General features: G+C 34.1%; 1 protein-coding gene across 4 annotated transcripts in view; it reads right to left on the bottom strand.

Moving 5' to 3' along the window:
• Nucleotides 1-23,178, bottom strand: part of LOC149790573 (uncharacterized) — a 199,077-nt gene that overhangs the window by 138,606 nt on the left and 37,293 nt on the right. For all 4 annotated transcript variants that reach the window (XM_089972651.1, XM_089972648.1, XM_089972650.1 and 1 more), the window contains 2 exons: nt 11,352-12,380; nt 7,923-8,033 (listed from right to left, as the gene is read on the bottom strand). In XM_089972651.1, the coding sequence (XP_089828777.1) occupies nt 7,923-8,033; nt 11,352-11,373 (133 nt within the window). In that variant the 5' untranslated portion in view covers nt 11,374-12,380. The remainder of the gene's footprint in view (nt 1-7,922; nt 8,034-11,351; nt 12,381-23,178) is intronic.

The following is a 23,178-nucleotide window of genomic DNA, read 5'->3' as shown; positions in this document are numbered from 1 at the left end:
GTTCACAGGTATTGTCTCATTCCAAGAATGGACAAAACTTCACACAATGCACAAATGAGAGGAAAGGGTGTCACTTGCAGAACCCCTCGAATTCACACATTTTTCATGTTATGTATAATCAGTGGGATTTCCTAGCATCCTTTTCTTTTTTCATTAACATACATTTACATACTTTGGAATGGACAGCAATTATTCTGACATCTATGGAGTGGTCAGAGGTATTTTGACACCTACATACTTTGAAATGGACAGAGGTATTTTGACACCTACATACTTTGAAATGGACAGAGGTATTTTGACATCTACATACTCTGCAACAGACAGAGGTATTCTGACATCTACATACTTTTGAATGGACAGAGGAATTCTGACATCTACATACTCTACTCTGCAACATACAGAGGTATTTTGACATCTACATACTTTGAAATGGACAGAGGTATTCTGACATCTACATACTTTGGAATGGACAGAGGAATTCTGACATCTACATACTCTGCAACATACAGAGGTATTTTGACATCTACATACTCTGCAATGGACAGAGGTATTTTGACATCAACATACTCTGCAATGGACAGAGGTATTCTGAACATCTACATACTTTGGAATGGACAGAGTAATTTTGACATCTACATACTTTGGAATGGACAGGAATTTTGACATCTACATACTCTGCAAAGGACAGAGGAGTTTTGACATCTACATACTCTGCAATGGACAGAGGTATTCTGACATCTACATACTTTGGAATGGACAGAGGTATTCTGACATCTACCTACTTTGGAATGGACAGAGGAATTTTGACATCTACATACTCTGCAATGGACAGAGGAATTTTGACATCTACATACTCTGCAATGGACAGAGGTATTTTGACATCTACAATATACTCTGGCATGGACATAGGTATTTTGACATCTACATACTTTGGAATGGACAGGAATTTTGACATCTACATACTCTGGAATGGACATAAGTATTTTGACATCGACATACTCTACAAGGGACATAGGTATTTTGACATCTACATACTATCGAACGGACAGAGGTACTTTTTGACATATCTACATACTCTGCAATGGAAGAGGTATTCTGACATCTACATACTATGGAATGGACAGAGGTATGTTTTGCCATCTACATACTCTACAATGGCAAGAAGTATTTTGACATCTACATACTGTGCAATGGACAGAGGTATTTTGACATCTACATACTCTGCAATGTAAATAGGTATTTTGACATCTACATACTATGGAATAGACATGCGTATTTTGACATCTACATACTCTGCAATGTACATAGGTATTTTGACATCTACATACTCTGCAATGTACAGAGGTATTTTGACATCTACATACTTTGGAACAGACATAGGTATTTTGACATCTACATACTCTGCAATGTACATAGGTATTTTGACATCTACATACTCTGCAATGTACAGAGGTATTTTGACATCTACATACTTTGGAACAGACATAGGTATTTTGACATCTACATACTCTGCAATGTACAGAGGTATTTTGACATCTACATACTTTGGAATAGACATAGGTATTTTGACATCTACATACTCTGCAATGGACAGAGGTATTCTGACATCTACATACTCTGAAATTCTGATCAAGGAAGTATCCTCACTATTTAATATTCTAAGGGCTTTTCAGATTCTTATTAATTCAGTTTAGCGTAATAGTATTAAAAAATTTTGATCTGCAGAGATTGCATTTTAATCAGCGTGGAGTTTTTATGCTTGACTGCTTTCCATATAAGAAAAATTCATTACATGCTCACTCGTGAATAACATTTAAATCCACTATAAAGCCATCACCATTAATCTTCTGGTTGAAAATCATGCAATTACTATACAGCTTTAAAAGCTATAAATTGACTTTAAATGATTATTGGAAATTATGTTTGATATCATAAGGTTCATAATTGGTGAGGAAGCACCATATAAAGTGTTTGTTTACATATGTATCTTCTCATGTGGGGTTTAGCAAGTGAAGTAATTTGAACCATTTCTCATTACAGAGAATTTATATGGGATTTTACTTAGTGCCAATTAAGTAATTTGAACCCTTTTTCATTTTGTATTGAAACACTTAAAAAATGTTACCATTCAAAAAATGAATGCAGATTATGAGAACTTCGTAGTACATGCAGGTCTGCAATCTCTATGTTATTGGTTTTATGAGGTTTAATGCCATTTGTTCAGATCGTGATTCACTATATGTACGTGGCAACCTGTATATTTGGTGGAGGAAAACACCAGGAAGAACTACCAACCTGTGGGAAGCTACTAGCAAACATTCCCATATACCCAGACTGGTTGAACCATGACTCAAACTCATGCAGACTGAGGGGAATGTGGTGGGCATCTCAGATAAGGCCTTGTGATCTCCATGTGACAACTAATGGACAATTCAACATCATCTACTGATATTTGAGAGGCCTTATGCCAGGAAACTTTTTTTAAAATTTGGTCAAAATCAGTTCAGTGGTTTCTAACAACAAATAATTTAAAGTAATATCAAATATATGACGGTGGCTCAGCCAAATCTGTCATGATCTGTAAAATTTGTTCAATGGTTTTATTTTTTGCAGTGGCAGTCATGTTTGATGTTGGATCAAAATCATTGAAAACATTTGAAGCACTTCATATAAGGATGCTTAATATCAAACTGAGTCAAATTCTGCAGAGTGGTTTTTGAGTTGAAATCATCTTAGTAATGGTGGCCATATTTGTAACAAGACTGGTAGCATTTGTACAATGTACAAAATGAAAGCTTTCTAAGGCAGGATGCTCAAAATCAAATTTTGTTGCAACCAAACCTGTGGTATTGAAGAAGTTTACAAAACCAAATGTTGATGGATGATGTATGATAGATAATGGATGACAGACTTTATGGCCTCAAACAAAACATGAATGGCAAAGTGTTCACATTCCACTGGGATGCTTATACTAAGTGGATCAAGAACCAAAACTCTACAATTGCTTTTGGTTTGGCATTTTATGGCACAGCAATACAAGTAGGTTATTTAGTGAGGAGGCAATTGGAGTAAAGTGCCTTGTCCAACAGCACATCGTGGTAGCCAACCTAGTTTGATCCTGTAGTAGGATTCAAACCCACACCCTTTTAGTTGCAAATTTGGCATGCTAACCGATAAGCCACAGTGGCCACTCCATAGCTCTATAAATGAAGATCAAAACTGGTCACCATCAAACTCATCCAAAAGAAACAGTATAAATGCTAGTCTGTTGAAAAGCCAGCAGGTGCCTGCTATTCTAAGTCTATTTAGGGCCACAACTCCATAAAAGTCAGTAGGACGCATGCTATTTTAAGTACATAAAGGGTCAAAACTCCATAAAAGTCAGTAGGATGCCTGCTATTTTAAGTAATAACTATTAAGGGCTACAACTCCATGAAAGTCATTAGCACACCTGCTATTTTAAGTCCATAAAGGGCCACAACTCCATAAAAGTCAATAGGATGCCTGCTATTTTAAGTCTTTTAAGGGCCACAACTCCATAAAAGCCAGTAGGATGCCTGCTATTTTAAGTCTATTAAGAGGCATGACTTCATAACATTCAGTAGGATGCCTGCTATTTTAAGGGCCACAACTCCATAAAAGTCAGTAGGATGCCTGCTATTTTAAGTCAATTTTATAGTCCCTTTCCACTATCAAAATTTTTCTGTCTGAAGTATACAGATATCCATGTTGATGACAATCATAATGCTGACAACTACAGTACAACACAAAGCATTAATATGGATACAATGAATTAATTAGTATTAAGTATCTTTTACAAACTTGATTAAGCTTTGTATCAGGGTCTATTCTATTACTAAAAAGTTAGGGTTGAAATTTTCCCTCCTCATTTGAAAAAGAAAGTGGGTGGACTATTCTGAATGGATGGAATTTAATGAAAAAACAAAGATATTCTTGAAAATATAATGACATGCATTTCCTGCATTCTATTAATATTTGGTGTGATTTTTAAATAATTAGTGTCACTCCCATAATTGCATGACCCTGAATAGACCCTGCTGTATAAGTTTGATAAAGGAAATGAATTACAGAAATAATAATGTGATTCTAGGGATCCTTATATTTTTGCTCTAAGGATATTTAGAGGATATCTATATTTGTTTAGTCAAATATTATATGACTTGAAGTGGAAGCATTATGCTGTTGCATTACTACATTGATAAAAAGAAGTTCTGAAATTTTGCAGTAGCTTTAAGGTGTTCTTTTTAAACACAAATTTAGCACATGCAAATACTGCTTTCAGTATATCCCTTAGGGGTGCAAGACTGAGAGTCAAAAATCCCCTTGGTGTCAGAACTTGGATTCAGACTCAGACCTGCAGACACTGACAAGTCCACCTCAGTAAGGGAGTTGATTTTGTTCCCGTAAGATTGACCAATTATCAACAAAATATCAATAACTACTATTGTAAACCTGGAAAACGTAATTAAAAGTTTGACGCAGTGACGACAAACATTATGTTCAACTGAAAAGTTTGCAAAGTACGCGTAGACTTTATTTACCACTACATGTAGTACAGTTGAGCAAACTTTAGTTCCGAACCTTGTGCAACTCAATGACTTATTGCTATGTCTCAACTTGACATAATTCTTGGAAATTCTTTTCCCATTTCACATGACGATGACAATCATATCTCCCACCATGAGACATACTCAAATTGGCACACAATGTCCAATAAACATAATTGTCCTTTCCAGCTTTTATTCACAAGAATCTCAATACTCCTTTTTATTCTTCTGTGTTAATTTTTAACACTTTTTTAGAAGCTTTCTTTCCCTTCTGTCTTAAACATGCATTGCTTTCTGGACACCATTTTAAAATTTTTATAATCAACAGTTTGATCATGCAGATGCTTTGCATGAACAAATAGGTGCAGTTTAAAGCATCTGGGATGCTGCTGTAAAATTAGCCTGGTTCCCTGACTTATTTCACTAATCCTAATATGAAAACTGGATCCATATCAAACACGAATGAACCGATTATCCAGATTTTTTGGCAACTATCATTTTTCCATAGTTTTGCTTGCATGCCATAAGTCTGTATTTTAAGGGTAATTTTCGCAAGACTTATGGCAAAATCGTAAGAGATGGCAGGTCTGCAGACTGAGTAAAATACAAAACTTTGTATTAAAACTGAAGGTCAAATGAAAAATCTGGGGGTCTATGAAACACAAATGAGGGTAAAAGGAAACACTGTGCTTTTAATTGTGTATTTTGCCAATTAATGACTATTTTCATGCAAAATTAAGAAGCATTCTTTTTATTTTTGCTAACATATTTCTTTTGTAGTTTGATACAATGAACATTGTTGGGGGTGCGATACTGTAGAAATGTGAGAGCAGTTGTATCCAAATTAATTCAAAGCACAAAATATTTAAATAAAATATTTTACTGACTGTGAGTTTACTTGTAATGATGTTGGTTCTTTGCATTCAAAGATCATCTGTGTGGCCTTGGAAAGCTTGTAGTCATGTTTAGTAACAAACTCCTATTTTGACTTCAACTCAATTGCAGTTTGCAATCAACACTCATCTATCCATGATTTCTCCACCATTTCCAAAGATTATTATGAATGTAAAGAGAGGTAAAATTGCCACATAAGCAATTTTATTTCTATATTTAACCTAGACAAGTATACTGTTCTGTCACAGAGTGTAACAGGTATAGGATATGTTATGAGTATCACAGTACATCAGATACAGGTAAAATTGCCACATAATTAATTTTATTTTTATATTTAACCAAGACATGTATACCATTTTGTCACACAGCGTGTAACAGGTATAGGATATGATATGAGTATCACAGTACATCAAATACAGGTAAAAATGCCGCATATACAATTTTATTTCTATATGTAACCTAGATATGTATACTATTCTGTCACACAGAGTGTAACAGGTATCGGATATATTATGAGTATCACAGTACATCAAATACAGGTAAAAATGCTGCATAAACAATTTTATTACTATATTTAACCTAGACATGTATACTGTTCTGTCACACACAGTGTAACAGGTATAGGACATGTTATGAGTCTCACAGTACATCGAATGCAGGTAAAAATGCCGCATAAACAATTCTATTGTGTTATTTAACCTAGACATGTATATTGTTCTGTCACAGAGTGTAACAGGTATAGGATATGTTATGAGTATCACAGTATATCAAATACAGGTAAAAATGCCGCATATACAATTTTATTTCTATATGTAACCTAGACATGTATAATGTTCTGTCACATAGAGTGTAACAGGCTGTTGTTGTTGTTGTAGGGTTTAACGCCATTTTTCAGCACAAGATAGGCTATATATGGCGGCCAGTATTAATGGTGGAGGAAGAACCCAGAAAAACCCCGGAAAGAACCACCGACCCACGAGAAGCTACTGGCAAGCTTTCTCACATAACCACATTAGCTGAATCCTAGACTCGAACCGACGCAGACAGAGGTGAGATGGCAGTGATCCGTAACGGTGAGCGCTTTAGACCACTCGGCCACTCGGGGCCCCGAGTGTAACAGGTATAGGATATGTTATGAGTATCACAGTACATCAAATACAGTAGAAATTATTTAGTTAAGACACTGACGATTTTCATGATTCATATGAAAAACTAATTATACACAAGGATGATACCTAAAGACAACAATTTGATGGATGGAGATAATTTTCTCGAATTTTTTAATGGTGTCTTCTTATAATTACATACATGTATAATGGAGGGCCTATAGTCTTGATGTACATATTAAGATCTTTTCTGCCACTGGGGAAATACGTATAAAAAAATGAATTACGGATACATCAGTGTAACTCAGGGGGTCGTGAGAGGCTTATTGTAAGGATCTAATGAATTACGGATACATCAATGTAACTCAGGGGGTTGTGAGAGGCTTGCTATAAGGATATAATGAATTATGGTTACATCAATGTAACTCAGGAGGTCATGAGAGGCTTGCTGTAAAGATGTAATGAATTACAGATACATCAATGTAACTCAGGGGTTGTGAGAGGCTTGCTGTAAGGATATAATGAATTATGGTTACATCAGTGTAACTCAGGGGGTCATGAGAGGCTTGCTGTAAAGATGTAATGAATTATGGATACATCAATGTAATTTACGGGGTCATGAGAGGCTTGATGTAAGGATATAATGAATTATGGATACAACAATGTGATTTACAGGGTCGTGAGAGGCTTGCTGTAAGGATATAATGAATTATGGATACATCAATGTGATTCAAGGGGTCGAGAGAGGCTTGCTGCAACAATATAATAAATTATGGATACATCAATGTAATTTAAGGGGTCATGAGAGGCTTGCTGTAAGGATATAATGAATTATACAACATCGTTATTTAGTGGATCGTGAAAGGCTTGCTGTAAAGATATAATGAATTATGGATAGATCAATATGATTCAGGGGGTCATGAGAGGCTTGCTGTAAGAATATAATGAATTACGGATACATCAATGTGATTTATTCTTAAATATTCTCAGCATGTTTTTTAAGTTTTCTAATTTCATGGTGTTTGTTTTTGTAATCATATCATTATATATGTTTTTTATCTTATAGGTGTTATCTAATGTTGTAATGCGCTTAGAGCTTCTAAAGATTAGGCGCTATACAAAGTCATTATTTTTATTATTATTATTATTATTATTATTATTATTTAAGGGGTCATGAAAGGCTTGCTGTAAGGGTATAAGGAATTATGGATAATCAATGTGATTTAGGGGGTCTAGAGAGGCTTGTTGTACGGATATACTGAATTATGAATGCATCAATGTGATTTGGGGGGGATCTACTGTATAAGCATTGCTACAGGTCATTGCAGAACAGAAAAAGGGGTAGAAAACTTACCTTTGACATCAGAACAATTCTGATCCCTTCTTTGATCTGCCCCTGGTTCCTTGTTTGGTCCATCAGAACCACCTGTGTTAGGCTTCATGATTTTATTTGATACTGCATTATCTGCAAACATGGTGCACAGTGAGTATCAACTGATCAGTATATTAAACTAAAATGTGTCTTAAAATCTATTCTCATGCTTTAGTTTTGTCCCACCCCACCCCACCCCACCCCAAATCAGTGTCCCTGGGATTAAGTTCCTTGGGGAAAGGATGGATACAGTTCTCTTCTCTGCATGCTTGAATATTTCCTTTCATCTCAGTTAAGTGTATATGTCTATACAATGTGGATCTCAATACTGTAGTTTCCAAGACAAGTCCCTGCAGGGTAAAATAGAAATTAGGGACCAATACTGCTTGCATACCTGAATTGTTCTTTGTATGTTTAGAAAGGAAAGTAATTTATGTGCACAAAAGCTATTCTCAGACATGTAATATACACAATACCAATTCTCAGACATGTAATATGCACAATGCCAATTCTCAGACATGTAATATACACAGTACCAATTCTTAGACATGTAATATGCACAACACCAATTCTCTGATATGTAATATGCACAATACCATTTTTCAAACATGTAATATGCACAATACAAATTCTCAGACATGAAATATACACATTACCAAGTATCAGACATGTAATATGCACAACACCATTTTTCAGACATGTAATCATGCACAATACAAATTCTCAGACATGTAATATGTGCAGTGCCAATTCTAGGACATGTACAAGTAATATGTGCAGTACCAATTTTCAGACATGATATGCACAATACCAATTCTCAGACATGTAATATACACAATATGAATTCTCAGACATAATTTGCACAATACAAATTATGAGGCATGTAATATGCACAATGCCAATTCTTAGAAATGTTATATGCACAATACCAATTCTCAGACATAATATGCACAATACCAATTTTCATACATGTTATATGCACAATACCAATTCTCAGACATGTAATATACACAATATGAATTCTCAGACATAATTTGCACAATACAAATTATGAGGCATGTAATATGCACAATGCCAATTCTTAGACATGTTATATGCACAATACCAATTTTCAGACATAATATGCACAATACCAATTCTCAGACATGTAATATGCACAATGCCAATTCTCAGACATAATATGCACAATACCAATTCTCAGACATAATATGCACAATACCAATTCTCAGACATGTAGTATGCACAATACTAATTCTCAGACATTTAATATGCACAATACCAGTTCTCAGACATGTAATATGCACAATGCTAATTCTCAGGCATGAAATATGTACAAAACCTATTCTCGGGCATGAAATATGCACAATGCCAATTTTCAGACATGTAATTTGCACAATTACTGAAGAAAAGATGGAGATTCGGGTATTTTTAAAGCTTGTGCTGGGGTCAAATTTGAACCCATTCCCAATTTTAAAAAATTTCAATATTTTCCCAATTTCAAATCCCCCATCATAATGTTTCAGTTCTTGAACTGCATATTGTGATTTCAAGAAAAGTTGTTGGCACCTTGTTAATATTTCTTGCAAAGACTGTTCATCTAGTAGGGCTAAATTGATTTGAACTTACCAAAAAAATACAAAATACCTCATTGTTATGATAGTGTTCTCACATGCAATCTCATCATAAATGTCATCCAATAAAAATCATGCTACATTTCTGTGGCATGATGCCCCAGTGACAGACATCACTATAAACTGCCACACTGCAGACATCGTAGCGATATGACTGAAAAATTGTTAAAGCTATATTAAAAATCCTAATCACAGATACACACACACACATCCAATAAAAAGTGACATGTTTTATTCATTTTCTACCATTGATGTGTGTGCCAAATATGGTTTATTGGGTTAACACACCTTTTCTGCAAAAATGTAAAACATATGCAAATTTGTAATCTAGTTTTCAGTGCAAGTTTATGTTAAATTAAAATGATACATTTTTGAGAGGCTGCTACTTCTTGTACATTTTCATAAAAATCAGTTTACAAAATAAAAATGTTCTTAAACAAGAGACCCAGTGTGCATGATATTGCTCATCTAATAATCAATTTCATCCAAAAGCTTGACATTGCTCAATTAATAATCAATTTCATCCAAAAGCTTGATATTGCTCAATTAATAATCAATTTCATCCAAAAGCTTGATATTCATCAAGTAGTAACAAACCTGGCCAATCAGATGCAAGATCACCTCAGTAAGATATATATGAATCTTGATCATTATCAAACTTGTCCATGATTTTGATGGCATAAGCCTATTCAAGTCTAATCAAACTTATCCATGATTTTGATGATATAAGCCTATCCAAGTCTGATCAAAATTGTTCATGATTTTGATGACATAAGCCTATCCAAGTCTGATCAAACTTGTCCATGATTTTGATGATATAAGTCTATTCAAGTCTGATCAAAATTGTTCATGATTTTGATGACATAAGCCTATCCAAGTCTGATCAAAATTGTTCATGATTTTGATGATACAGTCTATTCAAGTCTGATCAAAATTGTCCATGATTTTGATGATATAAGTCTATTCAAGTCTGATCAAACTTGTCCATGATTTTGATGATATAAGCCTATTCAAGTCTGATCAAACTTGTCCATGATTTTGATGATATAAGTCTATTCAAGTCTGATCAAACTTGTCCATGATTTTGATGATATAAGCCTATTCAAGTCTGATCAAACTTGTCCATGATTTTGAAGATATAAGCCTATTCAAGTCTGATCAAAATTGTTCATGATTTTGATGACATAAGCCTATCCAAGTCTGATCAAAATTGTTCATGATTTTGATGATACAGTCTATTCAAGTCTGATCAAAATTGTTCATGATTTTGATGACATAAGCCTATCCAAGTCTGATCAAAATTGTTCATGATTTTGATGATAGTCTATTCAAGTCTGATCAAAATTGTTCATGATTTTGATGACATAAGCCTATCCAAGTCTGATCAAACTTGTCCATGATTTTGATGATACAGTCTATTCCAGTCTGATCAAAATTGTTCATGATTTTGATGACATAAGCCTATCCAAGTCTGATCAAAATTGTTCATGATTTTGATGATACAGTCTATTCAAGTCTGATCAAAATTGTTCATGATTTTGATGACATAAGCCTATCCAAGTCTGATCAAAATTGTTCATGATTTTGATGATACAGTCTATTCAAGTCTGATCAAACTTGTCCATGATTTTGATGATATAAGCTTATCCATTAATTTGCACAAATTTGTCATACAATTTTGAAACTAAAGAAGATCTAATCAAACTGAATAGTTTGTAATTTACTGCAAATATAACCAACTAATCTCAAACAGAAGGGAGGAAAATAGCAAAATATTTACCTGAACTTGCAACTTTGGTCATAGATACACTTTCTTCAAACTGATCTAAGGTTGTCTCCTCCTTTATGTCTTCCGGTGTCCCACTCTGCTGCTCTTCAGATGTTCTGCTTCTAAAGTTATTTCCTTTTGCAAGTATAACTGCCTTGATTTTTGGAAGCCTCTCACGACAGCTTTCAAATTTAGATTTTAAAAATTCCTTGCCCCTTTCAAAGGCCTCTTTTACTCTAGCCCTTGAAAAACCTTGCAACCGGAGGTCAGTGAGATGATCAGCTGATTCAGATTGCAGATTTGTTGAAGAGCCTGAATTTTTTATGCCTTTTTCAAACCCTATACATTCTGAAGTGTCTGCAAGATGGCTTTTAAATTCTACAGCTTCAGGGATGATGATGCGTTTCTCAGATTTAGATGTTTCTTCATGAGAAGAGGATAAAGTTCTTGAATTTTTCAAGATTTCACCAGATTCTGCTATTGGGATATCTGCTAGACTTGAGACAGAAGGATTTTGGCCTGTAATGTAAGATGAGAAGGTTGGAAATCTAGAGGTTTCAGAAACTTGTTTCCATTTTCCTGATTTTGAATTTTTCTGCAGTGAGATTTCTTTGTCTTGTGTTATGAAATCTTCAGGAATGGGGAAATGTGTTTCAAATTTATCATAACCTAATTCTGACTGGTCTTGACATCTTAATGGATAAATACAATCTTTTTGGCACAAAAACACAGGTGACCAGCCTGGCTTTAATTCTGACTGACAGTTCCTGTTAGAGTTTTCACAGTGACAAATATTACTACTTGATGAAGACTGACTTGCACAATCGTGGTGTGGACAGAGAGATTTTTGTCCCAATAAATTGTTTCCTAATTGTCCTGATATATCTGAAGATGTACGGTTGAATACAGTTGATTCTTCTGATCTGTAAAAGTCCTGTGCCAACAGATTCTTGCTACATTCCTGATCACTTATGTATGAATATGATGGTCTCCCTGATCTTTTCCTGTGGTCTGAGCTGCTGTTGTTACCGGTTAAAATATCTGTGAATGAAAATTTAATTAATGTTATTTCATAAATTACTAAAATAGAGACACATTCTTCTCTCTCTCTATGTGTGTGCTAGCAGCTGACAACCAATGAGTAGCTTTCATTATGGATTTAGCAAAAGTGTCACAGCATATCAGTTTTTATATAAATTTTTTATGTATATTATATCCTTTATAAAATATATATTATAGTTGTTTGTAATGAAATTGAATTAAAGCTTTACCATTGTGAGACACAATCACCTATGGAAGTAAAGAATCACTGAGCGATAGTATGTTCAGCCTTTTTTTCCTTTATTGTGAGAGAATTCTGAAAATATAAACCCAGGCCCCATATGATGGCATGTAAACAAAAGTGCTCCAGAATTTCATAATCTCGCCTGAATCAATGCAATGATGCATGCTCCTTGTAACTGATTACTGAATTTGAACAACTCTCACCTGAATGAATGCAATGACGTGTAAAACTTTCTCAAAATGACCATTACAAAAACCTGTAACACTGATGTCCTCAATGAAAAGTGACATTGCACTCCGTCAATATTAATGTTGTCCAATGAGAGCCAATGGTATACTGCCTTATTGTGAGTCTGCCTTAGAATGAAGTACATGGCAAATATAATTTTTCTATTAAATAATTAAATGGGATTAATGAACATCCTTACCGTATATATATATATATATATATATATATATATATATATATATATACAAAGAGCCATTATATTCAAGGACTTATAACAGGAAATTTGTTATTATATAGGGCCTTCATCAATGCTAGCCAAGGTCCTGGGTTCTGATGCGTTAGCCCTATCTACACACCTTAGGCATATCGAGCTGATATTTCTGTGCTTTGGGTCTGTGAATTTCATTCAACATGACAGCAAGCTACCATATCCAATCAAAATTAAGTTGTTCAAATCAAGAAAAGGGGAGCACACAACTTGAATAGACTGATAGAAAGCAATTTTCCACTGCTGGTCTGTGCTTACACAAATACCTTTCACTCAAATACACCTGTAATGGCTTCCCTCTGGTACATAGTCATACTTTCGATGTTAGACTTACAAAGTATCCTTTTTAGGTCAATTTCCTGCACAATTTTCAGCTGATGAACAATGCACCATACTTTTACTGGTTAGCTGGCATTATGTACTAAGGGAGGCAACTTATGAAATCCAATAAATGTTGCTAGGACAAGGCACCAATATATCTGTTCAATAAGCCAAAGTGTACAAAGGGTTATCATATTGGAACCATGGCTTAGTGAAGATGAGAGGCCTTATAACAGTGAGAATTATATTCAATGCATTTTAACAAGAAATATGTTAAATTCTATGCCTTTTAACAGGAACTGTGTTATTTTCAATGCATTATAACAGGAACTGTGATATATTCAATGCCTTATAATAGGAAACTTGTTATATTCAATGCCTTATAACAGGAACTGTGTTATATTCAATGCATTTGAGCATGAAATACGTTAAATTCTATGCCTTATAACAGGAACTGTGTTATTTTCAATGCATTATAACAGAAACTGTGTTATTTTCAATGCCTTATAACAGGAACTGTGTTATATTCAATACCTTCTAACTATGTCATAATAAAAGGCCTTATAGTGGGAGTGATACCTATGTCAGTGCTCCAGCCCGAGTAAGAAATAGTGGGGTGTTCTGTCATCTGCCCTCAGCTATGCTCCTGTAGCTCCTCCCCTCCACCCTTTGAGACCTCCCCTACATGTCCTTCCAGGTAACCAAAACACCTTACAACTGTCTTATTTTGATTCCACCTATTTCTGTGATTGTTTACTATAGGATAATTTCTGTACTTGTAGAAAAGATGAAATTCTAAATTTCATCAATGGCATAAAATCTTTTGTTTTGTCACCGAAAAAACTTTGTTCCCAAGAAATACCCCTAATTCATTCAACAGAAGTGTCCCTGTACCTAATGGTGCCTCTCTTGGCATCCCCTCTTTTAGAAATTCTTACCTGGTGCACTAACATGTTACAATAAGCTGAACAACTTCACTTTCTGAACAGTCTATGCCTGTATTAAATAATCAGCTACGGTGAACAGACTTTGGTTTCATGATGAATTAAGATGTACATTTGCACATTCCAATTGCAAGCCGTCATGTATCATTAAGTAAATCTGTCTAAATGTTGCCCCATCACTAAAGCAGTTCTTTTCATACGACCTTACACCACTTCTTCTGGAAACATATCCTATTTGATGGATGGAAAAAAAATGAATGAAAATAGTAGATTACTGCATTTGTATGGGAAAATATGAATGAGTTTTTCGGATGGAAATACTGAACGACCTTGGGAGTGCAGTATACCCATCCGACAAAACGAGTTCATATTTTCCCATATAAATACAGTAAACTTTTTATTATATGCTCATTTTTTTATTCTACCTAAGGCTTAATTATATAAACAAAATACGCTATACAAAACAAAGTAACTGAATGTATGCTGTATTCTGAACTAAATACACAAGCGCTGATTCATCATTACACAACAACAACAGTGTTAATGCACACAACTCCGCCCAGATAAACTTGAACTTGGTCGCATGCTAAACATAATTTTTGAAAAGAAAATGGCGTTTTTGTCTACTTAAAATTGAAATTTGGAGTCATATTGTGAATGATGCACATTGCAACAACTTTTCCATTTGATATGGAATGAATAGATTTTTGCATTTTTTTCCATTTCTACTAAATTTCACGATTATGGGCTGGATTTATGTGCCAATTCTACATGAACTACATTGGATTTCAGCAGCAACAAAGCGGCATACTGTTGACATTTGCAAGTGTTTTTCTGTTCTGCCATTGAATGTTTGAAATCATAATGTGGGGAAAATATGAAGACTTTCAATTGCAATGATCAAAAAGACGCTATGGAATATAATGTTTATTTCATTTTGTGTGCAGTAAGGAGGATGTAATTGCACTTGGAATATTTTCAAAATTACAGTACAATTTCAAAATGCATAATCAAGCTTGAGAACTCATGGCATGGCTCATATAATTCGGATTTACAGAACTAAGAAAGTACATTTTGAGAAAATTCAGATGTAAAACTGTAAGTATATTTTTTGCCATTCTTATTACCAGCTAAAGACAGTTTATGCCTTGTCACTTGGATGTTATTTGTAAGGACCCTGTATGGCATCTATAGCTTGCCTAAATCTGAAACATTGTATCAAAAAAGTTAATGCAGAATGTGCCAAAGCAGCTCGTATGTGGCAGTCCACGAAACATCTGCTTTAGTTCATTCAGTTGGTTTACTTCATCCACAGAAAAATAAAATAAATCAAAAGTGCTGGCGTCTGCCTCCATTGTTTTTTTACAACAGAAAGTAGTTCTTTTAATCACATGAGTTTAATATCAATTGCAAACGAGTTCAATATCATAAAATACTGAATGATTCTGACAACGCAAAGTTGACGGAGAAGAAAATGAGCATATAATAGTTGACGTTATAAGTTTGTATCATTATTATTATAATTACTATTATTATTGACAATGTATACTTATTTCAGTTAATCAGAAAGAAATTTAATTATACATTACACGGCCAATAATAATATTTATTCATATGTGTTTATTTCATAAGCCAAAAGCAACTCATAAAAAAACAATAATCAACACAAACTGTTTATTAAATAAACCTATGTAAACCAACATACTTATTAAATTTTATTTGCATCATTTAAGAATCATTTTAAAGTAGACAACAACTCAAACATTTTAAATTCAGAAACTGTCCATAGTAAAATACACACATAAACCCTATACACACACATAAACCCTACACACACACATAAACCCTATACATACACACATAAACCCTATACATTCACACATAAACCCTATACACACACATAAACCCTATACATTCACAAATAAACCCTATACACACATATAAACCCTATACTCACACATAATCCTGATATATACACACATAAACCCTATACATTCACATATAAACCCTATATATACATAAAACATAAACCCTATACATTAACACATAAACCCTACACATACACACATAAACCCTATACATACATACATACATAAACCCTATATATATACTTTCTTTTGAAAATGAATAAGTACCAGAAATAAGTACATGTTACTGTAATTTGATTGCATAGTGTAATGAGTGTCAAGGAACATATTAACCCTACAATTACATTATTCATAAATCATTTTAAATAACGTTTTTATTACTTGCTTTAATAATAAAATAGTTCTATAAATGTGCAGGTCTTATTAAATTTAAGTATGTTTCCATATATATATATATATATATATATATATATATATATATATATATATATATATATATATATATATATATATGTGTGTGTGTGTGTGTGTGTGTGTGTGTGTGTGTGTGTGTGTGTTCAACTAAAGACTTGCAGAAAGCATTTTTCTTCATTTTATTGATGTCAGAAAACCTGTCATGAACCAATCATAATTTTTAATATACTTCAGCTTTAAATCTTTGAAAATTTTATTCACATTCAAACATTTCAACCTCTTAATAACCCCTCCCAATAATGTGGTGTTGCATTATAAGCCATTTGACAAATTCTACTAACTAATCCAGTTGAGTCCCCAGACTATCGGTGCATTAAGATGCCTGTCAAATTCACCTTACACTACTCTCTATGACAGGGTGAGTTATTATGTCTTCCACTGCTGCATTAATAATAATACATGTATCCACACCTGTGACCAAGACTGCTAAAAATAGTACAGCATGTCCTATACCTGCCATTTGATAAATAGTATTATTACAGAGTTCATTCCAGAAATGAAAATGTGGGACCGAATGGCTCTTACCAGCTAAAAAAGTGGTTTTAGCCCAATAAAGCTATGTGACTGCTTTTAGTCCACATTCTATTGTCTTTAATTAGCCCCTCTATTGTCTTTAGCCCCATTCATTTGTCTTTAGCCCCTCTATTGTCTTTAGCCCCATTCTATTGTCTTTAGCCCCTCTACTGTCTTTATCCCCTCTATTGTCTTTAGCCCCATTCTATTGTCTTTAGCCCCTCTATTGTCTTTAGCCTCATTCTATTGTCTTTAGCCCCTCTATTGTCTTTCCATAGTTTTATTATAGTTATTCCTCCTGAACTACAGAGGATTATTATATAAACTCTTTCATCCCAAGGGGCTAGATGGTCCTGAATGAAAACAGTTCCCCTCTTTTTGTCACTAATCCACTTTAAAGGTATTTATGATTAAAATGGGGTTTCATAAAAGACTTGTCTCCAAATCTTCTTCTAACATGACCTATTATAAGACTGTTTTTTAGCTGTTCATTTAAACTTAATAACTTGTGCTGCTTGATTGATCTTTAAAATCTCTTAACACATTAACCCCTAGCGATGACTTTACGGGGGCAGGAGGTAGTAGCCTACTGCCGAGCTCTGTAGTGTCATGGTCATGCATGATACACTAAAGTGGGTGGTATTATAGAAAGGTAGACAGATGTGGCTCTAAAATGATACCAAATAATCTAGAATATCTAGTTGCACTACAAAATACTGATAGAAAAACCTCATTTTTTGGACCCGACTTTTTCTTACGCAAAATTCGCCCATGGTTGGAATCCTATTTTGTGTCCGGATTTTAGACTTTTTGGTCTCAGATCTAAGGCAAACCAGTATGAACTGCAAACAGACAGATGAGCCTTTGCAAAAAGTAGGATAAGATGGACATTTGAAATAAAGAGTGGTCTCCATACAAAAATAATGGCTCCGTTTAGTACAAAAAAAAAAAAAAAAAGAAGTCCAACTTTTATCCTTCTGCTCATGCGCGAGTCAAATAGCCAACGAAAAATGATGTTTCTAACACAACTAGGCAGTATGTTATTAAAAGATGACCGGGTATTTGGTGTTTTCGAGTCTATTCAGAAATAGCTTTCAAAATGTGTTTCCTACTCGATTTTCAGGCAAAAATGGCAAAAAGCTCCAGGGCTTAATGTGTTAACAGTGCACTAACTCCAGTCTATGGTTCCATAGTGATAGACTGGTGTTGTAAAACATCAACAGAAATCTGCAAATTTAGTATACTGAGCACCAGTCTAAGCTTGAATGAAACATTTGTTTTTTCTCACCCTCAGATAAAGCAAAGCATCTACCAAATGATCTTTCTGAATGTTTTAGACATGTAAGTATAGACCTGAAAGGAAGCCAAAATCAATCATCAGAAGTCTGTCCCCTACTTATGATAACATGCTCATGAACATCAAGTGCTACTAGTACACTATACAAAGATCAAGTGTTACATGTGCAAAACGTACTGCATTGAATATGGATGTTACAATAATGTCTATGCTTTGTATAATTTTTCTGAATATGGACTTTACCACAACGTCTATTCTTACGTCACTTGTTTAGGCTCAAATAAACAGTAACACAAGAAAGAGTGGAAACAATAAGCTTGGAAAAATACAATAACTTATTTCCCTGGAAAAATTCAATAAAAAGGACAAAATTATGAACTTATGGTTTTATAGAATCAAATCCAAACATAATACGAAAATATTCAGAGAATAAAATTTTAGTAGTCCTAATAACAAAATTTTCAACTGATTTCATGTTCGAATCCCGAAGAAGAATCCAAGATAGAAGAGATGATGTATGCTGCAATCTGTAGTGTTGAAGTCTACAGTTCCTTGTAGAAATAAAAATTATCACTCTGGTTTCTGATAGCTGAATAATTGTTTTATAAAAAAAAAAACTGTTCTTGTTCCACAATATTACATGAGCACACATATTTTCCAGCAAAATAATGAAATTAATCCTTTTGAATCCAAGTAATTTGAAATAACTCCAAACCAAGCAATATGAAATAACCCCAAACTGCACAACACACAACTAACAGTTAAACAACCCAGTTTCTACTGAGATTAATTCTCCAAAACATGGGTTATATGGGCTTTCTAAAACTTAAACAAGGGTCACATGATCATCTTCTGGAAGTTTATAGAAGCAAGTACTTGTTACAGATCATGTTTACCCAGTGTGACCCTGACAAAAACCGATCATTTTTACTCTAAGAAATAAAAAAAATAAAAAATTGTTTATATCTTAAAGACAAAGTCCCATCATGACCTTGGAAACAACCAATAATTTTAAAATAAAATAGAACTTGTTTACGAAGGTAGCTACAAAATCTGAAACAAGGTCAGGATTTAGATCAACACCTGATGTTTATAAACTAACAGTCAAGGTCAAACTATTTTCTAAAAAAAAGTATCATCTCAGTGAATAAATTTACATTAGAACATCATGTAATGAAAAATAAAAAATTTAAAATTGGCAAACAATTAAATTGAAATAAATATATATTAAATCAGATATTATTAAATCAAATATACATAACACTATGCTTTGTAAAATTACTCTGAATATGAACATAATACAATAATGTACCATACCACAAAGTCCATGCTTTGTAAAAGTACTTTATGGACTTTACCACAATGTCCATGCCTTGTAAAATTACTCTGAATACAGACTTTACACAATGTCCATGCCTTGTAAAATTACTGTGAATACAGACTTTACCACAATGTCGATGTTTTGTACAAGTACTCTGAATACAGACTTTACCACAATGGCCATGTTTTGTACAAGTACTCTGAATACAGACTTTACCACAATGGCCATGTTTTGTACAAGTACTCTGAATACAGACTTTACCACAATGACCATGTTTTGTACAAGTACTTTGAATACAGACTTTACCACAATGGCCATGTTTTGTACAAGTACTCTGAATATGCAACCTGAGGCCTATGCCTGTATAATTGCTCTTTTGGGGTGGGGTTTAATATGGCTTTAACAATCTTTCAGTCATATCACCATGATGTCTGCAGAGTGGCAGTTTATAGTGTTATCTAGCAACAGGCATCATGCTGCAGACATGTAGTGACAATATCCTGACACCAGGACAACCATAGTCACTGACTTCTTAATGCTGAGTGCCTGGTGTGGCAGCTGTTAATACCATTATTATAAGTGCTTGGTATGATTCAGCTGGACACAACCTCCTGCATACAAGCTGGACACTCTAACAAATTAGGCCACCAGATTGGTCTATAACTAATATGAATATGGACCTGACAATAATGTCCATGATTTGCATAATTACTCTGAATATGGACCTGACAATTACATCCATGCTTTGTATAATTACTCTGAATATGGACCTTACAATAAAGTCCATGATTTGCATAATTACTTTGTAGACCTGACAATTACATTAATGCTTTTTATAATTCTGAATATGGACCTAACAACAACATCAGTGCTTAGTAAAATGACTCTGAATATGGACTTTACAATAATGTCCATGCTTTGTAAGATTAAAAGCCACAGCAAATACTTATCTATTCTTTAGAGTTTACATACTATTTGATGTGCATTAATTGTTATATCAATGACCAGTTATCTCCAAACTGAATAACACTGCTAATTCATTGTAATGTCACTTCTAACTCACTGTAATGTCACTTCTAACTCACTGTGATGTCACTTCTATTTCACTGTGATGTCACTTCTAAATCACTGTAATGTCACTTATACCTCACTGTGATGTCACTTCTAACTCACTGTAATGTCTCTTCTAACTCACTGTAATGTCACTTCTAACTCACTGTGATGTCACTTCTATTTCACTGTGATGTCACTTCTAACTCACTGTAATGTCACTTATACCTCACTGTGATGTCACTTCTAACTCACTGTAATGTCTCTTCTAACTCACTGTAATGTCACTTCTAACTCACTGTAATGTCACTTCTAACTCACTATGATGTGACTTCTCACTGTGATGTAACTTACAACTTATTGTGATGTCACTTGTAAATCACTGTGATGTCACTTCCAACTTGCTATGATGTGACTTCTCACTGTAATATCACTTCTAGCTCAACTGTAATGTCACTTCTAACTCAGCGGTAATGTTATGTCTAACTCACTGTTATCCTGTTAAACATTTATTTTCAAGTTTAATATCACTAACAACTCAGTGCTATTGTATCACATGCTGTGGACTTGATTATCAATGAAAGTCCAAAAGTTCAAGACAGATTGAATTCAATCCTTTGCTTCATTCTTTGTGAGCCATTCTGGTTGTTATTCAAAGTTAATGGCAAATTGCACCCCTTCTCCCCCATATTTTTTTTTCTTTCTAGTATGTTATGCAGTTAAATTTGTAGGGAATAAAATAATGGAAGCTTCGATGGACTTTTCAGCCTGAATAATGCAGTGCAATAAATGGGACCTGTACTCTGATGCTTGCAAAACTTGCTTACGTCATCGGGAGCTGGGGAGGACGAACTGCATATGACTAGTGTATTCTTGCTACAGATGTGCATTAAATTAATTTTATATACTAAAATAAGGGAAGAATTAAACTACAACCCACCTAAATGTCTTAACTTTGGGACAATAAGATTATTGTTGTAAAATTGAAAAACGTTTAAAATTAACTGTGACATTTTCTAAAAGAGTACAATGAATGGTGGATTATATATACACTCCATGTTTAACAGTCCTTTATACAGACAATTAAATATTTTTATGCAGATACCATTGTTGTTCTATTAGTCAGAGTGACCTTGACCTTTGATATTTTGCCCCTCAAATCAAGAAGCTTATTCCTTGCCATAGTGCAAGATCTGTGATGCTGAACTAATGTCATTTTGCAGAAACTATCTTATTTCTTGAACTATGACCTTTTGATCCCAATTGCCTTTTCAGTACCCCAAAATGTGATCAAGGTATATCATGCTGAACTAATGTCATTTTGCAGAAACTATCTTATTTCTTGAACTATGACCTTTTGATCCCAATTGCCTTTTTCAATACCCCAAAATCTGATCAAGGTATATCATGCTGAACTAATGTCATTTTGCAGAAACTATCTTATTTCTTGAACTATGACCTTTTCATCCCAATTGCCTTTTTCAATACCCCAAAATCTGATCAAGGTATATCATGCTGAACTAATGTCATTTTGCAGAAACTATCTTATTTCTTGAACTATGACCTTTTGATCCCAATTGCCTTTTTCAATACCCCAAAATCTGATCAAGGTATATCATGCAGAACTAATGTTATTTTGAAGAAACTGTTTATTTTTTTCAATCACAGTAAACATGACCTCTGACCTTTAGACTCCAAAATCATCAGGATTCTTCCTTATACCAAATGCAAGCCATCCACAAATTTCAGAAACTGTAAATGATGGAAAATTGGTTATTGTGCACAAACTATTTTTCTTTCATACAGTGATCACAGTCTTAGACCTTCTGAGCCTGAAAACTGATGGAGTTAAACCTTACACCAGGCACAAGCTTTCCACCAAGTTTGGTAACTCTAGATGATGGATAAGTAGAGTTACTGTACTGAAAGCATCTTTTTCTTTCTGTTAGAGTGATCTTAAACTTTTACATTTTCACCCCGATATTGATATGCTTTTTCCTTTCTCTAAGGGCAATGTAGATATAAAGTTCAGTAACTGCAGAACATGGAGAACACAAGTTATTGTCCAGTATCCATTTTCCTTCTCTCAGTCACTGTTAACTTGACCCATAAGCTTTTAAGCCCATAATTCATATTGTTCTTCTTAACCTCAAGTGCATGTCATTTACAAAGTTTGGTAACTCTAGATGATGGAAACCAAACTGGTAACAAAGACAAACAACACAACATAAAAAGCTCCACCTTATGATGGATATGTATAAAGATTTCAA

This window comes from Sinohyriopsis cumingii, chromosome 10 (genome assembly GCF_028554795.1).
Source record: "Sinohyriopsis cumingii isolate HCF-2022 chromosome 10, ASM2855479v2, whole genome shotgun sequence".
Taxonomy (NCBI): domain Eukaryota; kingdom Metazoa; phylum Mollusca; class Bivalvia; order Unionida; family Unionidae; genus Sinohyriopsis; species Sinohyriopsis cumingii.
Note: the sequence above shows the minus strand (reverse complement) of the source record. Positions and strands in the feature narration are given on the sequence as shown.